Here is a 19,160-nt window from a genome sequence, read left to right as displayed (position 1 = left end):
GATGGGAAGCAATTTGCCAGGCAAAGAGAGGACAGCTTGAGCAAAGACACGGAAGCAGAAGCAGCACAAAGTGTGCCCAAGAGCCACTGGCCATTCCAGCAAAATTTCCCAAAGAGGGAGAGGCAGGGGGTGGAGCAAGAGAGGCCGGCAGAGGTCAGGACATGCAGGGCCTGTCCTGCCACACTGGGGAGCCTGCCACCGAGGGCTGAGTCTTTTACATAACTCTGTACGGTGGCTGGCAGGGTGTGCTCCTGCCTCAGCCCGCAGCAGGTATTATTCGAGGATGATCATGAAAAGCAAATCTGAGAAACCTCAAAACTCTGAGCCAAGCCAAGATCCCTTACGTTCCCAGGTTCCAGAAAGTTATCTGACTCCTCTGCCCCTTTGCAAATTCAGCTGAGGTGTTTGGCCCTGGTGGTCAACCCACCCTGAGGTGCTGCCTCCTTGGCAGTTGGCTCACGCTCTAGGCTTGTATATGAGCCTGGAGAATAGTCAGGGGGAGAGGGGAGAGGGTGGGGGGAGAGAGAGCGGGTGAGACCCAGAGAGAAGAAAGAGAGAGAGAGGGAGACTGGGAGACACAGTAGGGTGGGTTTCAGACCGAAGGGGGTCGATCAGGAAGCACTTGAACCCACGGTGGTGATTTCTGGGGTGGAGAGGATGACATGGCCCCTCCCAGCAGACTCTGCAAATCCTTGGACAACCAGGCCACAAAGCTGGGCATCCAGGCTCACCCCTCCCCAGCAGAGGACGGCTGGGAGAGGAGCAAGGTCTCTGGTCTGAACTTATGCACCTAGACCACGGGTGGGCTAGCCCCAGCAGAAGTCTATTTGCCTGAGCTTTGAGGGGCCCCCTGAGAAAGAACCCATCCTGGAGCAAAAGGGAACCCATCCTATGGGCTTGACCCATAACGAAGATTGGTCCTCTGCAGGCAAGGAGTCTGAATATAAAATCCCAAAGAGGAAATCCCCAGGGCACACGTAGCTCTGGTCAGACATTCCTCTAACAAGCATCACTATAGGAAGGGACAGAGGTACTCGTCCTGGTTTTGAAACAGAACATAAAGCAGCACTGGCTCCCTGAGGGCTTGGGGTCCTCAGCTTTGGAAGGAAAAGAAATACCCATCAGCGGCCCAGCAGGAGGTGGAAGGCTGGTGGATGGGGGTCCTGGCAGATGCCCTGTGGTGGTCCCAGACAGTGCTCACCCACATGCATGAGGCGTGCTCTGGACTTCTAGAAATAATTTGGGGCCACTTATAGTGGGGTGAAGCTCCACCTAAGCTGGTAGAGGTCAGAACTAGGGAAACTTGGGTTAGACTTCTAATGGGGTCCCACTTACGTGGGTGAGACCTGGGGAGAGCTGAGTTCCATTAGGAAAGTGAAAAGTAGGGACCAGCTAGCAAGGTAAGACCTGACCCCTCCCACAGAAGTCCAACCTGGGGACCTTTGTTCTGGAAACGTTTTCTCTTGAATCTTCCCACTTGTAGCAAGTGTCACGGGCCCTAAATGTCAGCTTTGGACAGGGTTCTTCCTAGTCTCTCCCCTCTGCCCGTGGCCATCTCAGACCCATCAAGACCCCTGATTGAACGCTACCTCTGAACACCAGGTGTGGGTGCATGGGTGTCTGAGCAAGAGAGAGGGAGAGAGCAAGTGAGGCGGCAGCCGCATTGCCCAGGTAGCTCTGAAAGACCAAGGTAAAAGACAGGAAGACGCTAAACACAGCTATTTTATTGTCTACCTGATAATTTTCTGTAATTTCCAAATTACTTTCTGTAATTCCAAAAAGGCAAATGTTGGGACTTCCCTGGCGGTCCAGTGGTTAAGACTCCACGCTTCCACTGCAGGGGGCACGGGTTCGATCCCTGGTTGGGGAACTAAGATCCTGCATGCCGTGTGGTGCAGCCAAAAAATAATAATAAAATAAAAAAGAAAGAAAGAAAAAGGTAAATGTTACTTTTTCTAAATTAAATGTAAAAAGTACAAATAAGCAGTACTTTTCACAAGTTTCTGTGCTTTCCCTATGGTCACTCCTGAGGTGTTTGAAGTTCTTTATGTAATAACCAGCAGGCGTAGAAGGCATCCTGCCTGGTTGTGACAGAAGCCGTTCGGCTGGGCAGGTCAAACTTGACCAATGTCTACTGCGTGGTACCCCACCTGGGGACAAGGACCTGTTGTGGAAGGAGACGGACATTAGCATTTTTTCCCGCTCACCTCCACCGACTCTCAGCTCATCCAGAGAGAGTGATTGACAGCCCCAAAGGCTGCTGGACAGCTATTTGAAAGAGGGGTCCACAGAGAGGCCTCCTCCACCTGTTACTCTTTTCTCTATCACTTCACATCCATAGGGGTCCCTAAGCCCCGGGAGAAGGGTCAGGTGCAAATCTGGTAAACCAAGAAGCCCTAGCAGTTGTCAACTTAATTAGTCTTCAGGAAAAATCTATGGATATATGAGCACAGAGGAGTTGCTATGGAGACAGACCCAGGAGGCGCATTTAGAACAGGGCCTCATCACATCACCTGATAAAAATAAGACCCAGGCTTTTTAATAGAATGAATTACTTAAGTTTTATATTTAACAGGGGACAATACCAAGGCTATTACTGGTTTTCAGAATATTTTAGGAATCCGAGCTGCCTGCTTCTGCATATGTTGGCAGCCATCATAGTATATGCTTGGGTGGCCAGCATTCAGGAACTGGAAGGCCACGTGTCTCTCCCATCCTTGAGATGAGAGATGGTCCTTCTCACTTTGGGCTTGTCCTCCTTTAACTGGGTGAGTGATTTTCAATGTGTTTCTGAGAAAAGGCTGTATTGTGCTCTGCATTGGCCCCTTGCATGTATTGTTGCTAATACATAATAACCCTATGTAGTAATGGTCTCATTTTGCAGATGAACAAACGAGGCTCAGGGAGGTTCAGAATTTTTCCAAGGTCACACAGCTAACAAGTGATGGAGTTGGGATTCAGAGCCAGGCGTCCCCCATTCTGAAGCCCTTTGTTTTATAAGATGCCAACCACGATCTCTGCCTGAAGAATCTAAATGAATCTAAAGAGAGTCACTATTTTTGTTGATATTTGACACGGACCTTGTCATGGTTTAATCTCTCCTCCAAAGTGGTCCCACAGTGGGTGGGTTCCAAGAAGAAATCCGCAGAGATTCTGACCCCCCGCTGATGAGCACCTCTCCAGTCATTCAAGGCAAGTGTTCATTTCAAACTAACTTCTTACCATCCAACAGGCTGCCAGGCTGCCTCTTCCTTAAGTCAGCACACCAGCATCATGAACACAACAACCCAAAGTGAACACGGGTGAGGGCGTGTCTCCGCTGCTCTTGCATGCAAGAGAATGTACCTGTATGAAATCTAGCTGGAGATCCAACATGACGGTTCTTTTTCTGACAGTTTTGCCTTTGGATTATTCAAGACCCTCCTACTTTGCAGAGAGATTCTTTCTTTTTAATTTTTTTTTTTTTACTAGTTTTCTAACGAAGGCCTACCTATGCCCATAGGGTGCCAGTCTTTCCTTGTTGTGGGAAAGATGGTGCTGGTGATGATAAAGCTGGGTGTGAGGTAATGCAGGTGACAGGGAGGGGAAAGGTGGTAGGGAAGCTAGGGGCCCAATGGTGAGGGCTATGCTAAGCAGAGGTTCGTATATTCCCTCCCCAACTCCCCACATTTTAGCAGCTGCAGGTAATGAGAGAAATCCCCTGGGCTTCAAGGGATCTGGGCAAAATGGACATGCCAGGTTTGGTGGAAATCCTAAGCAAGACATCAATCCAATGGACCAGGCAGAGGGGCAGAAGGCAGGTAGACTCCACAGACTGGAGGCCGGGACCCAGGCCAGGGCAGGAGCTTGGAATCAGAGCGGAGGGAGTGGGGTCTCAGGGCAGGCCCTGAGCAGTGTGCCTCATCCTAGGAGCTTCCCCAGGCTGCCCACAGCCTCCAGCATGGGCGCTGGGCGAAGCAGCCTGTGCTGTTGAAATAATGCCGTGAGGACCCTTGGCATGTAATGAGCTCAGCGGACTCCGTGCAAATCGAACTTCTACATCAGACCATCGCGCGGAGGTTCAAAGCACAGGCTTTGGGCTCAGGCCGACTTTATACGTTCTGGCTTTGCCACTTACTAGCTATGGTTACCCAGCACCTAAGCTCAGTCACTTAAGCTCTCCCCACCTCAGCTTCCTCATCTGTAAAATGGGAATGAATGACATCCGTCAGATGCCAAGGGTGAGCCCAGATAGGAAAATGGCCAGTGGCCACGGCAAGGGCCAGATGCAACTCCCACCCTGTTGGCTGGGTGAATTCCATGCCCGGGACGGAGAGCGCAAGACCGACCCTAGCCTTGCCTCCCTGCACGATCCTCAGGACCCTTGCATACCACACCCCCATCTCTGTCCTCTCTTGCTAAAGGGGTTCAGCCTTTCAGCATCCCCCCAGGCTCTGTGGCCCTCAACCACGAGCTCTTTCCATGAATAGGGTAACGCGTGTGCCCCGGTCATTGCCTGCCACCAAGACTGCCCCATCCCTGTCTTTACCCTTTGCCCTCTAAATGAGGAAGCCAGCGCTGCCAGGCCAAGAACTTCTGCCCAATTTGGGTCTTGGGTGGCCTCTGGCCTCCCTCTTGCCCGGGGCCCCTGGCCAACTCCTCCCTCCCCTCAGGGATGCTCGCCGCTCACTTCATTCCTGCTTCATAGTTGGAATGACAGTGGCTCCCAGCATCCCTGGGTGCCGGGGGTCTGGGGAGGCCGCCAGGCCCAGCAGCAGGTTAGTGTTACAGCCCTGGATGAGTGAGCCAGGCCAGCTGACGTCAGGGTGATGAAGGGCGGCGGGGCGGGCCAGGCTGCTGAACTATAAAGATAGGTCAAATCGAGCAGAACCAACTCGGGTCGGAGTGAGCGGGCCAGCTAGACCGCGTCCCCAAGCCATGGTCCGTACCGGCCGCGGCTCAGCCCGGGTCCCTCTGCTCCAGACCCAAGTGCCCAGAGCAGGCTTTCGTTTCATGTCAGCAGCCTTCAACTGCCTTCCAAAAATAAGCCCCTGCCGCCATGCGGAGGGGAGGAAAACAAGAAGGGCGGTATTTTTAGGGCCATTAATTCCAACCACGTGCCTGAGAGGCAAGGTGGATGGCCCTGGGACAGAGGCAGCTCATCACTATGTCCCGGGGAGCAGGACGTCTGCAGGGCACGCTACGGGCTCTCGTCTTCCTCGGCGTCCTCGTGGGCATGGTGGTGCCCTCGCCTGCGGGCTCCCGCGCCAACAGCACGCTGCTGGCTTCGAGGGGCTGGGGCACCCTGCTGTCCAGGTCTCGGGCTGGGCTGGCTGGAGAGGTTGCTGGCGTGAACTGGGAAAGCGGCTATTTGGTGGGGATCAAGCGGCAGCGGAGGCTCTACTGCAACGTGGGCATCGGCTTCCACCTCCAGGTGCCCCCCGACGGCCGGATCAGCGGCACCCACGAGGAGAACCCCTACAGTGAGTGCCGGTGGCAACCGGTTGGGAAGCTGGGGGCTGGGGCTCAAGCAGGGGTAAAGGATGGAGGGGCCTCGCCCTGGTGCCTGGAGCCCTGTTATGAAGGGGGAAGCGTTATTCTTACGGATGCCCGTAAGCTTAGCCACCGCCCCCGACTCACTTTGACCCTGCCTCGTGCAGGCATAAGTGTGCTGAGGTCCGAGCATCCTGGTGTCTTCTGCCATCACCCCACAGAGCCCCTGAGGCACTAATTCCTTCAGCATTACGGGCCCAGCCAGGGCCTTGTAGGACCACAGGGAACCCCCAACCTGGGGGAGCCATGAAACAAGGGTTGGGAGAACCGCTGAGGATGCTGGGACCGAATTAGACACATGCCGCTTTTTATTTAGCTCTTCTCTCTGAGAGGAAAGGCAAGTTGTTTGCAAAATTTCCAGCTGAAGCACATCCTTTTTTTATTTCAACTTGCCCCCTCTGTCCTACAAGCTGATGGGTTGCTGCCTAGATGGGCTCTCCCCAGGAGGGTGTAGGGCTGCAGGATCCAGTGTTTGCAAGATTTTTTTTGTTTGCAAGATTAGATGGGCTATTTGTTGAAACATGAGGCATATACATTGTTACAAAGCTAATCAGAATTCACTTCCTTTACCCACGTCAGGGATGTGGTGTGATGAAGCCCAGATTCAAAGCTGACTTTAGGTAGATGCCTAAGTGGCCACTGCGAACTCTAACTCTGACGTCAGCACTTTCCCCTGCAGAGCTGGATTTGTAGCAGGACTGGCCGAGCCTGGCAGCCGATCTCCTACAGTGAGATCAAGGGTGGAGGTGATGGAGGGTCTGACTTTCTAGAAGCAGGGGGACGGGCCTAGATGCCCTTGGAGGGTCACCTTTAGGTTGGCGTCCTGCTGTGATCTGCACAAGCCTGGGGTAATGCAGCTCCCATTTCTTTGTCAGGCCTGCTGGAGATTTCCACAGTGGAGCGAGGCGTGGTGAGTCTCTTTGGGGTGAAAAGTGCCCTCTTCGTTGCCATGAACAGTAAAGGAAGATTATACACCACGGTGAGTTCATCAGGCCAGGGGAAGCTTCAGGCTGTACGAGGCCTGAAGATTACGCAATTGAAGAAAATAATGCAAAATCTTGAAGAGGGGCGTGAATATTTATCTAGAATGGGTCGGGGGGTTGCTGTGGAAGGAGCTGGTGCGAGTGAAGGGCTTATACCTTCTTAGCTGCACGGTGAGTCAGCCTGTGCGCTGGACCATGTCTTCCCTGATCCCACCCACCGCCCCTGACTCACCTTGACGCTGCCTCGGTGCAGGCTTAAATGTGCTGAGGTCGTTTAAGACAGAAACCGTAGCTCAGAGGGCTTCTGGGTCCGAGGGAAACCCACGTTCTGGCATAAAGCTGTTTGTCCAGGCTTACGGTCAGGTCCTGAGCAGGAGAGGCCCAGAGAAGCAGGCCTGTCTTTCAGCCTGGGCACGCTGTTCCCACGGCTCACCCTCCGAGGCCCCCAGCCTGGAGCACAGCACGAAGCTCTTTTCCTCGCCTTCGTCAGTGCGTGGACATTTTACTTTAAGGTTTTAAGTCCTCTGGTCTCTGATCCCAAGAGCTGGAGAAGCATCCTCCCCTAGGGGATATAAGACTCTCTTGGCTGGCCCCAGATCCCACCCCCTGCCTTCTCCCATCACAGGTCATCCCTGGCGGGGCGGGGTGGGGGGTGTCAATGCTAGCACTTTGGTTAACCTCACCAACTTCCATATTTACCGAAATCTCTGACCTCTCTGACCCCCTCGTTCCTGGGTCTCTCAGCCCATAATTTGGCATATTGCAAAATACGGGCTGGGAAAGCGTCCCTACGAAGGCAAAGAAACTGGGTGTTCTTTCGGCAGAAATAAGGTTAGAAAGGAAGACCTCTGAGCCGTGGTCAAGGAATAGCAGAGTGGCCATTTATGGGGAGGGTTTGGAGGGCTGTTCTACCTTTGCGTGGGGACAGACAGGATCCGAATGTGAACAGGGGCGTCTGGGATCGGTGCTGGGGTCCGGGGAGGCTGTCCCAACAGACCAGGGCTGTGAAATACCCAAACGGGGTGCTCGAGTGGCCTCGGCCTGTGATCTGCAGTGCTAGCACCTCTCCATTTGGGCTCGTTTACGTGGAGACAAGACGTGCATTAGAATCAGTGGGCCTCTGGAGACAAGCGCTGGAGGGGAGGCAGGCGGGAGCTGGAACTAGGGTCCTGGTCTGTACCACCAAATGCTCTCCTCCTTCTGGCCTGCAGGCATCACCTGCCGAGCCCGGAGACAGGTTTGCACACAGCCCCGATTCACCTGAGACCTGGGAGAGCCAGGGTCCCATCTGCAAAGTGAGGATAAAGGTCAGATGCACCTCTGGGGGTGCTGGGGGATAGTGTGCTCAGAAAACACCCCCAGGGCGCCTGACAAACAGGAGGTGCTCAATACAGGGGAGTCATTTATATTGTCTGAACACTGCCATAGGCTCTGCACCCCTCTTTCCTAGAGGTGGGTCTTGTGGGAGGGCCATTTGCATCCCCATCACCTTGGTAACTTGTTAAATGTCCAGATCTCTGGGGGCCTTCCTCAGAGATGCTTAGTCAGTAGGGCTGGAATGGGGACCTGCAAATCGGTTTGTTTTTATTTTTTAAGTTTCCCAGGTATTTCTGAGGTGCAGGCAGGCTAGGGACCACCAGGCTACCTGGCTTTCCGAGGGCAAGGAATCCTCCCTGCCCCAGGGTTACACTAGCGCTGAGGGCTGCTGGGAGATGAAACAGCCATGAGATTGGGATTCTCAGACGCCCTTTTCACTGCTCTCTGCATATGTGATGGAGAGGACGAAGCAGCTGGAACCAAGGAGGCCCTGGTGGAGTAAGTGCCCGCTCTGTGCGGTGGGTCGCCCCAAAGAGCCCCTTCCCTGCAGCCGGTGTAGTGCCTGGAATCCCACTCGTTGCAGAGCCAGGAACGGAGGCTGTTGGGTTCTACGCAAGGTGAATCTTTTGGAAGGAAGCACAAATTACATCAACCCTTATCTCTGCCACCTTCATTAACAAGCTATTTAGTATTTTTTTCTCCTTATCCCGAAAGAAATTGAACTGTGAGCTGGGGAAAGGGTGCAAAGAGAAGGTCAATGCCTCCACTTCCCACTTGAAACCTGGGGTCCCCGTAGGAGAAGCCGGGGAGGCTGGGAACAGGGGACCTCACAGCGAGAGTGCTGCAGGTGGATAGAACGTTCCAGGAGCACGAGGAAGGGGGCAACTCTGAAGTGTGGGCTGACCCCTGATGTCGGTGACGCCCCTGACCCCTCACTCCTGGGCAGATGACTTCAAAGGGGGTCCGCAGGGCTCACTAAAGGAGAGGAGTCCCGGAAAACGGGGGCTTCCGTAGGAGAAGCCCCCCCACGGTCTACACCCCAATCCCCCCCCCCCCCCGCCACACACACACACCCGGGAGCATCTGGCCTAAAGGCAGCTGGCACCAGGTGCTTCTGAACCACCTATCCACTCCCTGCTACGCCCCCCAGAGGCCATTATCACAGTCTAAAATCCAATGCCCCCTGATCCAAAGAGCTGGGAAAACTCCCACTGGGTGATGATTTCATTCACACTATTTCCCTTTAAGCCCCAAGAGCTGCCTCCCCTCCCTGTGGCTCAGCTGCTATGGCCCCTCAGTGGGGTTTCTCCTGGGGGGAGGGGAACCATGCTGGGGGGGAAGGAGGGGGGAGCAGGAGCAAGGTAGGAAAATAAGAGCCAGGAAAACCCACCTAGGTGCCTCCCGCAGGTCTCATCCCTTGGAAAGAGGGGTGCAGAGCCTGTGGCAGTGTTTCGACAGTGTAAGTAGCTCCCCTGTATTGAGCACCTCCTGTCTGTCAGACGCCCCGGGGATGCTTTCTGAGCACACTATCCCCCAGCACCCCTGGGAGGCGCATCTGGCCTTTATCCTCACTTTGCAGATGTGACCGTGGGTCTCCGGGGTCTCAGGTGAATCAGGGCTGTGTGCCAACCTGCTTCCAAGTTTAGCAGGTGATGCCCGTAGGCCGGCAGCAGAAGCGCACCTGGTGTGCAGACTAGGAGCCGGGTTCCAGCTCCTGCCCGCCCACCCTCCAGCTACTGTCTTACTTCGGGCAAAGTCTGTGACCCTCTCTGAGACCAGACCTCTCTCTGCTCTCTCTGATGTGGACCGAGGCAGGAATCAGTGAGTTCCAGTCTCCTTGATCTTTTTAAAATTTAAAAGATAAAAATCAAAGATCTCCACCTGGCAGTGGTTCTGTGAGAATCCCTGTGCTTTAGAATCAGTTATGCTTCTGAGCGATTTTGGTTTTACTAATTAGAACTGTGTCTCCATCCTTTTCATCAATAGTACTATGACAACTGGCAAAGCACAGCATTTGTTTCATCCACAGAGGCCGTTGACCATTACCTAGGACGTTACAATTGGGGAGGGGAGGACCAAGTCTTTCCCTCGCTCAGTTAGCTGCACCCCTCCCCTAGAGGAGAACGCATTCCTGAGGGGATGAGGCAAAGGGTCCCTGGTGTTAGACTATGTGGAAGGGCCGGGAGATGGGACCCCTGAGCAGGGAGGGGCTGGTGCTACAGCGAGGGGCCCGGGGGACCCTGCAGACGGTCTCACAAACAGCTTTGTCTGCAGCCCGCCTGCTACCCAGAGCGATACAGGAATGAGAAGCCATGATAGGCCTGGCGGAGACATCTTCAGACACTTCTAAATTGCTGGTGCGATTGTGTGTTAGGAACGGGGATTAGAGCAGACAGATGTCTTCAGAGCCGGGAGATGTTATTTCTCCATTTCAGCTAAGGACCAGAAAAGTAGCAGTCAGGGACTGCAGGAGGAAAGGGTCTTAGGACAAGGAGTTTTCTGGTTTTTTCTCACCACCCGCCTCCTTACCCATCCACACCCCTCCCCAGCTCCCATGCACACACGCAGCCAGGAGTAACGGGGGCAAGTGGCCCAGGGCAGGCCTAGAAGGAAGAACTTTAAAGATAAAAAGACACTTTCATTAGTCCGGGTGACCTACTGACCAAAGACAAGATGGGATGGATGTCTGGTCCACCGCAGACTCTAAGGGGCATTTCCGCCAGAGGTAACTCACGCTGAGAGACACCCCTGTATGTACCCCCCTGCAAAACGCCCTTCTCCACTGCGAGAGCCAAATACTTTAGAGTTTGGGTCCTCATAAGTCTGATTAGACCTATGTGGAATTGAAGACATTGTCATGCTGGGGCTTGGGACCCGGCAGGCCCAGGCAATGTGATCTGGGGGAATTCTTTTCATTTGTTCAAGTAATAATATACGGTAGCTGCTTTTATTAACATGTCGTTCGCTTGGCTTTTCTCAGCAGAGCTCAGGAGCCAACGTTCCTGAGCCATGAGACTCAGCGCAGGGGCACGAATGGAGAGATGAATCGAGGGGCTGGTCCTGATGCCAGCTCGAGCCTCCGTGTGGGCAGTGGAGCATCGGGCTGCAGGGAGCAGTTCAGGGCCATGGTCTTGGCCTCGCCCCCAGCCGCGTGGCCACCTGAACACCAAGGATGGGGTGGAGAGGGGTGCGGGGAGGAACGGGCAAGGGCGAGGTAGAGAGGCTTCCATAGCAAACTTCACCCATTTCTCCTTTCTCACTGCAGATGGACACAGAATTTGGGGGAAGGCTAGGGACGTGAGGTAGGCTAGGGAAAGAAACAGAGGTCGGAAACTTTTTGAAAATTTGGGGTTGGGGGTTGAATAATCAAAATCTGACCATCAGAGAACAAAGCACAGTGTATATGCAACCACTGTCTTGCACATTTAAACAAATGTGTTTTAGGAGACTCAGACCTTAGCAAAGGCTGGATTCTTCAACTGGACACATTCTAGATCAGAGGATCGGGGCAAATGCCCTGAGTTTCTGGTCCCAATCGCTCAATTCCTCCCCCTCCCCCACCCCCACTCCCCCCAGGTCCTTCGCCCCAAGATCTGCATTCCTCTCTAGAGTTTGCAAACCACACGCAAAACCTCTCCCTTGACCACCATCCAGATCAGAAATGAAGTCTCCTGGAAACTGGTGGGCAGGGTGCTCTCCAGGGTCATAAACAGTTAGAACAGAGGGGAGAGAAGCAGGGGATGGACAGGGGGAAGGACAGGACCCAGGGGAGAGAACGGACCAGTCTCTGATGCAAAGGTTCTCTCACTCCATTTTCTGGCCCATCTTCTATCCTGAATTCCCTTCCCATTTTCAATAATCTACTAACATGACGAGGTAATACATGGACGTGGTTTAAGGGGGAAAACGTGCAGAAGAATATACCACGGAAATGAAGTCTCCCTCTCACTGTTGTCTTGAAGCCACCCAGACCCTCCCCAGAGCAGCCACTGTTGCCAGGCCCTGTGTACCTACCGTCCCAGGAAGTCCCAATGTCCCTGTGCCTGTTCTCACACTGGCCTCAGTTTTTAAAACCACACGAACTGGGGCAGACTAGCCACACAATTTGAATCTTGCTTCTTCACTGAACAACAAGCCTTGGAGACCGTTTCAAATCCGTGCGCAAGGAGGTTCTGTTTCTTATGGCCGAGAGTATTCCATTGGGTGGCTCTCCCATCACTGAGCTAACCACTGCCCTCCTGGTGGACACTTAGGTTGTTTTTGGTCTCCCACTATTACAAATGGTGCCGCCGCACGTGACTTTTGTACATGAGTGGGAGTGAACCAGTAAGATAAATTCCTAGAAGTGGAATTCCTATCCAAAGCTGTAGTTATTATTTTATTCTAATAAATATTGTAAAATTTCTCTCTATAGCGGTTATAACAATATACACACCAACAGACAACAAATGAGAATTCCTAGTCCCCTTGCCCTCATCAATGAAAGCCCATTGTCAAACAGTGTTCTTTCTGCAACCTGACAATTAAAAATGTGATCACACAGTTATGGTTGATGTTTCTCTGTTAGGCACATGTTCTTATGTTTAAATGCTATTTGTATTTCCTTTTCTGTGAACTGTCTGTTCATAAACGTCTATTTTTCAGTGAGTTCAGGGTTCTGGATATAGTAGCAAAATTCAATCTATTGCAAAATATATTACAAAATATAATGCATTGTAAATATTTTTAATCCGGTTTGCTATTTATATTTTTATTTTGTTTAACGTGATTATTCTATTCCAAGCAGAAGTCTAATTTATTCATCTTCGTTTTTAAAATGCCTTCTAGTTTTTTGTGTCCTACTTAGAAAGACCTTTCTGACTTATTTTAAGGTTCTCTTCTCTTTCTCTCCCTTATTTACTTACTTACTTACTTTCTTACTTATTGCTGTGCCCACGTGTCTTGTGGTGTCTCAGTCTCCCCACCAGAGACTGAACCCGGGCCTTGGCAATGAAAGCCTGGAATCCTAACCACTCAGCCACCAGGGAACTCCCCTTAAGGTTCTCTTTTTAACATTTAAATCTTTGTTCCTTTTGGAATTTATTTTAGTGTTAGGAATAAAATCATACATCAAACCTTATTATTATTACTATTATTATGATGATTATTAAAGATAGCATCCAGTTCTTCCAACACCACGTTTCGCCAGTGATTGGAAATGCCACGTGTATTTTATGTTCATTTCAGATCCACCTTTATTTTATGTTCCTGTTTGGATTTACTTCTGGACTGCATTTTGTTAGTTGATCCACACCAGACTATTAATGCATGTATCATTACTTCTACTCAACTTTTACCATTGATCCCAACTTTATTTTTCCCTTGTGCTGTTTCTCCAGAGTTTTGCCCATCAACAGCCTTAGGTCCTGTGGCTGCCCCGACCCCCCATGTCCAGAGAGGCCCCAGGGGTGCGGGGCCGGAGCCCAGTCAGCTCTGTGCCCTCCTCCCCCAGGCTCACCTCCTACTGCCACTCAGGCAATAAATGCAGGACTTAGAAGGTAAATTGTCCTGCAACCCACAGCAAGTTTTACAGGAATGATGATTCTGGGTAAGACAAAGTCTTTTAGTGCTTTTAATTTAAACTAACTCATGAATCAATTGGAGAAGCATCACTATGGCAATACAAATTATTTTTTATTTTACTGTGTGCCAGGCATTATACCAAGGACTCTCCATGCATTATTTCAATGAATGCTCCCTCCAGGGCTAGGACGGAATTATTCTCACTGTTCCCATTTTACAGATGAGGAAGCTGAGGCTTCGGAGGTAAAATCATTTGCCAAGTTCACACAGCTGTGTAAGAGGTGAATCGTCACATGCTCTTTGCCTATTTTGATGAGTTTTTTTTTTCCTACTTTGGGACATTCCTTTCTTCATTCTACAAGTGTTTTTGAGCACCCATAACAAGGGAGATGAAAATTTGTGAAAACAGAGCTTCCTGGCATGGTCTTCAGACACCAGTTGATGTGGCTGGTGGAAGCTCACAGGGTCATCTCAAGCAAATTAACATCACAGGAAGGTGCTCTGTACACAGTAACCCAGGGGCGTGAGCGGGAAAGGGGGGGTGCGTTCATTCAGCTGGGGCAGAAGGGACCAGCGACTGGTACTACCCGACGTGTCTCCTAAACAACGCCGCCTGTCCCTTGCCAGCTCTCGCTGCATCAGAGAGAAGCCACCCCTGCAGGGGCATCCGTGGGTGGCTGTGCCATTCCAATTAGACCATCATTCATTCAGCATCACGTGCTCAACAGGACACAGTCCTTGTCTCAGGGAGCCGGGAGTCCCCTGGGATGGTGCACTGTTTTCCGTGCTGCCAGACTGGTCCACTCGGAGCCCCGAGGAGCTGGCTCATCCTCCTCCGTTCATAACAGGAAGAGGCTCTCATCCACCCTACGGCTGACAAGGCCAGGTGCTCATAGTATAATTCCTTTTAAGAAGGTCAGGCGATACCCCTAGCACAGCCGCTTAGCCACTGAGTGGGTTTTTTATAGCCGATGGCCTCAGTCGGCAGGAAGGAGTCGGGTGTTATGCTCAGCTCTGTTTCGGTTTCATTCTACATTTCTTTAATGACTAGATCCCAGGCTTCCTGGCTCCCAGGGAGCGACCCCCATCGGAAGCCCAGAAACCCCTCCAGTCCGGGGCAGTGACCCGGGTGGGCTTGGGAGGAAGTGGCTCTCTTTTCTAGGAATAAAGGAAGACTTGGGTGATTTACTGGGGCTGAACTTGTTGATGTGTCCTTGGCACTGCTGGTCACAGAGGGAACCAGGTTCTTTCCCCCATAAAAGTTGCTGCTCCTCGCCATCTCTGTCCCTGCCCTTCCCTGGCGACCTGTGGACGCCCAGGAGGCACTGGGCATGTTGTTCAGTGAAGAAGCAAGATTCAAGTTGTGTGGAGAGTTTGCTCCAGTTCGTGTGGTGTTAAAAACTGAGGCCAGTGCCCCCCATTCTGGGCTCAAAGTCAAATCCGAGAATGGGCCCCTTTAAGGGGCAGCAAACTTGGCCCTTAAACTGGGAGAGACAGGGTGAGGGAACACAAGTGGAGAGACAGTGACCATATTAAACAGATGCGCTGGGAAGGACTTAGGAAGCCATGCATCTCGCCCTCCACTCGCCGCCCCCGCCCCCCGCAAACGCTCCGCAACCATATGGTTTGCAGAAAAGGGAATCAGGCTGGGAGGGGAGGCGCCTGCCCCAAGGTCACACAGCTAGAGCCACCAGGCAAACCCCAGCTCTCTATCCTGCCGCACTAGGTCCTCTCGCAGTGGACTTGAGAAAACAGCTTCTTTTATCCTTCCCTGGTCCTTTCTCTGAATAAACCATCATCCCTGTTCTTGGGAGAAAGTGTCCGGGACTGGCAGTCAGGAGAACCCCCAGCCCCCTTGTGACACAGGCTGTCCACCCCCATCCCCGGGCCTGGGCTTCCTCATCGTGAAGGAGGGGAGGGGAGGGGGGACCATGAGAGCTAAGGCTCCCCTGTTCTCAGCTTCCATGTTTCTGCTCACCCAGGATGGCCCAGGGCTCCTGGAGGCTGTCTGACATGGGAAAGCGAGGGACCCACCGCAGACGTGCCTGCTGGGCCTCACGTATCACTGATGCTCTGCCGTTTGTCCATTTCTCTCACAGCCCAGCTTCCAAGAGGAGTGCAAATTCAGAGAGACCCTCCTGCCCAACAATTACAACGCCTACGAGTCAGACCTGTACCGAGGCACCTACATCGCGCTGAGCAAATACGGGCGGGTGAAGCGGGGCAGCAAGGTGTCCCTGATCATGACTGTCACTCACTTCCTCCCCAGGATATAAGGACCCTGAAGGAAGGCTCACAGGTGGAAAGCAATGTCTTTTCTGTTGGAATTTTGCACAAGTGAACAATTCCCCCCTCCCCCCGTGCCACCCTATTCGGGCTCCTTTTATGCCTGGGGGGACCTGAGTCGGTTCCCTTGGCCACCGGACCCCATGACACGTGACCCACCCAAGCGAGGGGTTGCAGCCGGCATCCTAGAATGGCAATGGATCCCATGCTCTGACCTCATCTGAGGAAAGACGGTCCAGAGACACTTGGGGGGTGGGACCTTGGACACAGGAGAAGGCAGGGAGGAAGCGTGTGTGTGTGCTGATGCGTATCTGTACATCTTGGTATATATCGTCAGAACCAAGGCATCTCGGAACAGCAGGCTCCTTCCTCCCGGGGTCATCGCTTCAGGAATCTGCCTGCAGGAATGTCACCTGTCAACCCAGCAGGATTGACACGTGCTCCCATTCTGCCTCTTTCCAATCACCTTTCCATTCAGAGGCCACTGACTGCGCGGGTTGCATGGAGGTGGGGGCAGCAGCTGTCCTCTAAGTGCAGGGAGGGCAGGGTGACAGGCAGTAAGATTTAGCTGCTGAGCAGAAGGAGTGGGCAGGTACTCTGGGCATCCTGCGTGTGAGGGCTCTGGGGACACTGGGACACATCGTCAGGGAGGCTGGGGGAGAAGGGATCCCCCTCTTGGAGGAAAGGGTAGAGCAGCGTCTCTGGCAGCGGGGGGAAACCTGCTCGAAGCAGCGGGAGAGACTGAGTGTTCTAGAGAGAGCCTTTCTGCCTGGAAGTCAGTGCTGCGCGTAGCTCGAGAACAAGCTGGGGCCAGGCTGCCTGCCCATAATTTTTCCTCACCTTGAACCAGGTCTTATTTTAACCTCAGATGACAGGGATCCTAATAATGGCAACCTCTTTGGCGAGGGGTGAGGGGGTACAAAATAGGCCACGAAGGAAGTAGAGAGGCTTTGGACTACAGATGCTAATTCCTTTCCAGCAACGTCCAGGAAACTCACCCAAGTTCTCATCTGATACTCTCACTTCCTTCTCGGGCGTCCTCTGCCACATGAGCTGGTGCCTGGGCGCAGCGGAATCGGGCATCGTGACCTCCGGAGGTTGCCCCCTCTGACCCCCCTACGGTAGGAGAGGAGTGATAATCCCGTGAAACAGAGCAGCCAAGCTGAAACAGCTCCTTGCCGTACCATGCCTCCTTGCCTCCTGTCCTTGGAGAGTATTTAAAGAAGAGGTGCCCCAAGCGACTATAAATGTTGTCCTCCTGGAGCCTTCAGATTCCTGAACCATTGGAACGTTCCTAAACCTGAAACAAGAGAGACCCGTATCAGAGCACAGATATTTTCAGTGTCTGTGGCTTTGCAGAACGAGCTGACACCCTCTGCGACTCTCGGGGGCCCCAGCCTGCGAGACAAGCCCTCATCTGCTGCAAATACCTTCGCCTTTGACATACCTCTCTATTTGCAGAGGTGGCCATCTATAGATTGACCTGAGATGAGCTGAGGATAGAGGCTGGCGATCCAAGGAAGAGACGCCCTACTGGCTGCCTCCCCGCCTGGCACATATCAGGGCAGGTGCATGCTGGGGGAGGAAGGAAAGGGGGGCGAAGACGGAACGGACAGTAAGAGCTCAGGACGAGAGTGCTCGAACCTTGGATAGAAACTGGACCGAGTTGAGGTCTTGGTCAAGCAGAAGGGGGAGTAAATTGGTCCATCTTGACTGCTCAGAATATTTCAAGTGTAGGTCTGCTTGGAGGCAGGGGACAAAGCTGATTGTTTTTCAGGAGGTCTTGTCCTGAGTAACTGGTCTTTTTTAACAAGGTACCTCGGAAACAGATGCACTCAGAACCTGAGCTGCATGTCAGTTCCAGATGAGACGTGGTGGGCGTGCAGGAGGGCTGGGTGGACGGATGGACCTCGATCTGGAGAGGAGAAGAAAGTCACAGGTCCCAAACCATTCATTCCCTTCTTCCCAGGTCTTGAGCTCCCTTGCAGGAGAGACTCTTCTAAAGAGAGTCGAGAGCCTTCGGATGGTTAGATCTTTCCTGCAACTCCCTAAAGGCTTATAAAAGTGCCCAAATCCTGACCAGGAGTTTCCCCAAATGTCCACTCCCATCTCTCGTGTTAGGAGTGAGAATGAGAAACTCTGAAATCCCAAAGCCAGCCGGGCTTGATACCCGTCGCTCTAGCATACGGGTTGTCTAAGGTTGGCATCGCTATGGGCAGCTGGGCGTCTGTTCTCACTGGTACAAGGGCCCGTGCTGTACCAGTGGGTCCATACTTTGAAGGTCACCTCTGGAGGTAGGGACGCATCACTGAGTGTTTCAAATCCTTCCCATCCAAAGGAATTCTCCCAAGGGCTTTCTCTTTGACCTGTGAGTGACTTAGACTTAGGAAAAGTCCATCCCCATCCGCAGAAGTGGGTTACGGGGCGGGAACACAGTGAGATCAGCACAGGTGTGCAGAATCCTCTCCTAGCTGATCCCCATCTGAGTTCTGAACTCACCTGTCAGCCCCATCGGACCCAAAAGGCTGCAGAAGAGGTGGCAGAAGCAGGAGAACAGGGGTGTCCCCACCTTCCCGCTGAGGATGTACTAAGAATGACTTGGGTCTTCCCTCCCTCCCCCAGATCCTGAGCTTTGACCCTGGTTCATAGAGTTTTGTAGATAACTGGCCTCTCTTCCTTTCTGAACCTTCTCTAGCAGCTCCATGCAAAGGTGGGGCTCCAGGAGCCCAGAGGCTGCCTTATTCCCTCTTCAAGAGCAAACGATGAAGAAGAGAGCAACACACGTGCACCCCTTGAGATGGCTTCCCAGCTGGGACGAGGTTAGCTCAGAACAAACTGGGGGCCCAGGACCACAAAGAATCGGCACCCTCCTCGCAGGGCCATGGATAGAGCTCAGAGGAAACCAGAAAATGCCCTGCTAGTTCCTGCTGTTGACTACAGTGACCACTTGCTGCCTTCTAAGCCCTTCCCTCCCCGCTTCCCAGATGGGTTTGCACCTCCCTGGGAAAGCAGCTTATAGCTTTGTGATGGATACCCTGCGGTTCTCCTTCACAGCCTCCCCTCCGCCCCCATGTCCCCTGCACCTCCTGCGCACATAGCCCAAGCCCCTGGTCAGAGCCGTTATATGGCTTAAGAAAAAGGGGATTTTCTCCTTCCTCCATCCAGGCTGTAAACCTCTCTCCTTAAGACGCACTGCTTTCTCCCCAGGCCTGGAATTCTCTCCCAGCCCCGTCCGACCCGGGACAGCTGGGGTTCTCCTGCTCAGGCTGGCTCTGGTCCTCTCTTGTCCAGGACCTCAGATCTTTCACATTCTGATCCTACAAGGGTCCTGGGGGAGGAAGGAAACACAAAAGGCCGTGAGCTGTCGGTCTCCTTCTCCCCGGGGTTGGACATCCATTGCCTCGGCCCACTTTGGACCACAGCCACTAGTACAAAGCAAATGCGTCTGGCCTCCAAGATACCAGGATGTCCTCTCTGCCC

The 19,160-nt window shown here is 52.9% G+C and overlaps 1 protein-coding gene across 1 annotated transcript; it reads left to right on the top strand.

Moving 5' to 3' along the window:
* The first annotated feature begins 5,116 nt into the window (after window positions 1–5,116).
* On the top strand, window positions 5,117–17,393 carry FGF6 (fibroblast growth factor 6). Its single transcript, XM_067695458.1, has 3 exons — window positions 5,117–5,462; window positions 6,408–6,511; window positions 15,494–17,393. Exons 1-3 carry the CDS (start codon window positions 5,117–5,119, stop codon window positions 15,668–15,670), a joined length of 627 nt encoding a protein of 208 aa, XP_067551559.1. The 3' UTR covers window positions 15,671–17,393.
* Window positions 17,394–19,160: the final 1,767 nt, after the last annotated feature.

Source organism: Pseudorca crassidens, chromosome 11 (genome assembly GCF_039906515.1).
Source record: "Pseudorca crassidens isolate mPseCra1 chromosome 11, mPseCra1.hap1, whole genome shotgun sequence".
NCBI classification, from domain to species: Eukaryota; Metazoa; Chordata; class Mammalia; order Artiodactyla; family Delphinidae; genus Pseudorca; species Pseudorca crassidens.
The sequence above is the reverse complement of the archived record's forward strand: the minus strand, read 5'-3'. Positions and strand labels throughout refer to the sequence as shown.